Source organism: Cyphomyrmex costatus, unplaced genomic scaffold (genome assembly GCF_001594065.2).
Source record: "Cyphomyrmex costatus isolate MS0001 unplaced genomic scaffold, Ccosl1.0 C2258823, whole genome shotgun sequence".
NCBI classification, from domain to species: Eukaryota; Metazoa; Arthropoda; class Insecta; order Hymenoptera; family Formicidae; genus Cyphomyrmex; species Cyphomyrmex costatus.
Genome location: NW_017274183.1, coordinates 1 through 926, shown reverse-complemented (window position 1 = coordinate 926; position 926 = coordinate 1). Strand labels below are relative to the sequence as shown.

The following is a 926-nucleotide window of genomic DNA, read 5'->3' as shown; positions in this document are numbered from 1 at the left end:
TCCTAATAGGAGACGAAATGGCTTTGTTGTGATTGCCATGGAGGCAATGGACCAGCTCTTAGTAGCTTGTCACGCGCAAACTCTGAATTTGTTTGTCGAGAGCTTCTTGAAAATGGTACAAAAATTATTGGAATCCACGGATCCTCAATTACAAATCCTTGCAACGCAGTCTGTAAGTGATAATCTTAACGTATTAACATTACTCTTATTGAATTTTGTCCAATTAAAACATGGATTTTCAGTTTGTCAGATTTGCTAATATCGAAGAAGATACTCCCTCGTATCACACTCGTTACGACTTCTTTGTGTCAAAATATTCGGCAATGTGTCATTCTAATAATGATGATCCTATTACACGCAAGCAAATTAGGCTTGCTGGAATTCAAGGCTTACAGGTATAACACACTGAAGTATTATATATCAGTATCAATTCTTATTGGACCACCTAAATTTCAAACCTAATGAAACCATGCCACAGTGGTCTAAGCTGGATTATGGGTGCTTCTAAATAATTATGTATCAGATTATATATTAACTGTAATGAAACTTGCATCTACATTTAAATATACCTTCATAGGGCGTTGTGAGAAAAACTCTTTCTGATGATTTAGTCGAGAACATCTGGGAACCTGTACATATGGACAAGATTGTACCATCATTACTATACAACATGCAAAATTCAAGGTAATTTAAAATTTAATAGAAACGAATATTATGCATGTTGACAAGCTTGTATTTTTAGATATGCTGATAAGGAAGACACAACACCGGATAGCCCAACTGAAGAACGATCGGATCCACCGCAGTTTGCAGAAACTTGTATGCGAGAACTGATTGGACGAGCATCATTTGGTCATATTAGATGTGTTATAAGACCTGTATTGAGGTATGAAATACATTTCGTTATGAATTTATATATATATATA

At 35.1% G+C, this 926-nt stretch overlaps 1 protein-coding gene across 1 annotated transcript; it reads left to right on the top strand.

Annotated features, from left to right (window-relative positions):
- Positions 1–37: 37 nt before the first annotated feature.
- LOC108772027 (protein EFR3 homolog B-like) lies at positions 38–886 on the top strand (the record flags this gene model as incomplete). The annotated part of the gene is made up of 4 exons (XM_018537511.1): positions 38–172; positions 243–395; positions 578–684; positions 743–886. Coding segments are annotated over exons 1-4 (539 nt in total), but the record flags the coding sequence as incomplete, so codon positions are not given.
- Between the last annotated feature and the right edge of the window lie 40 nt (positions 887–926).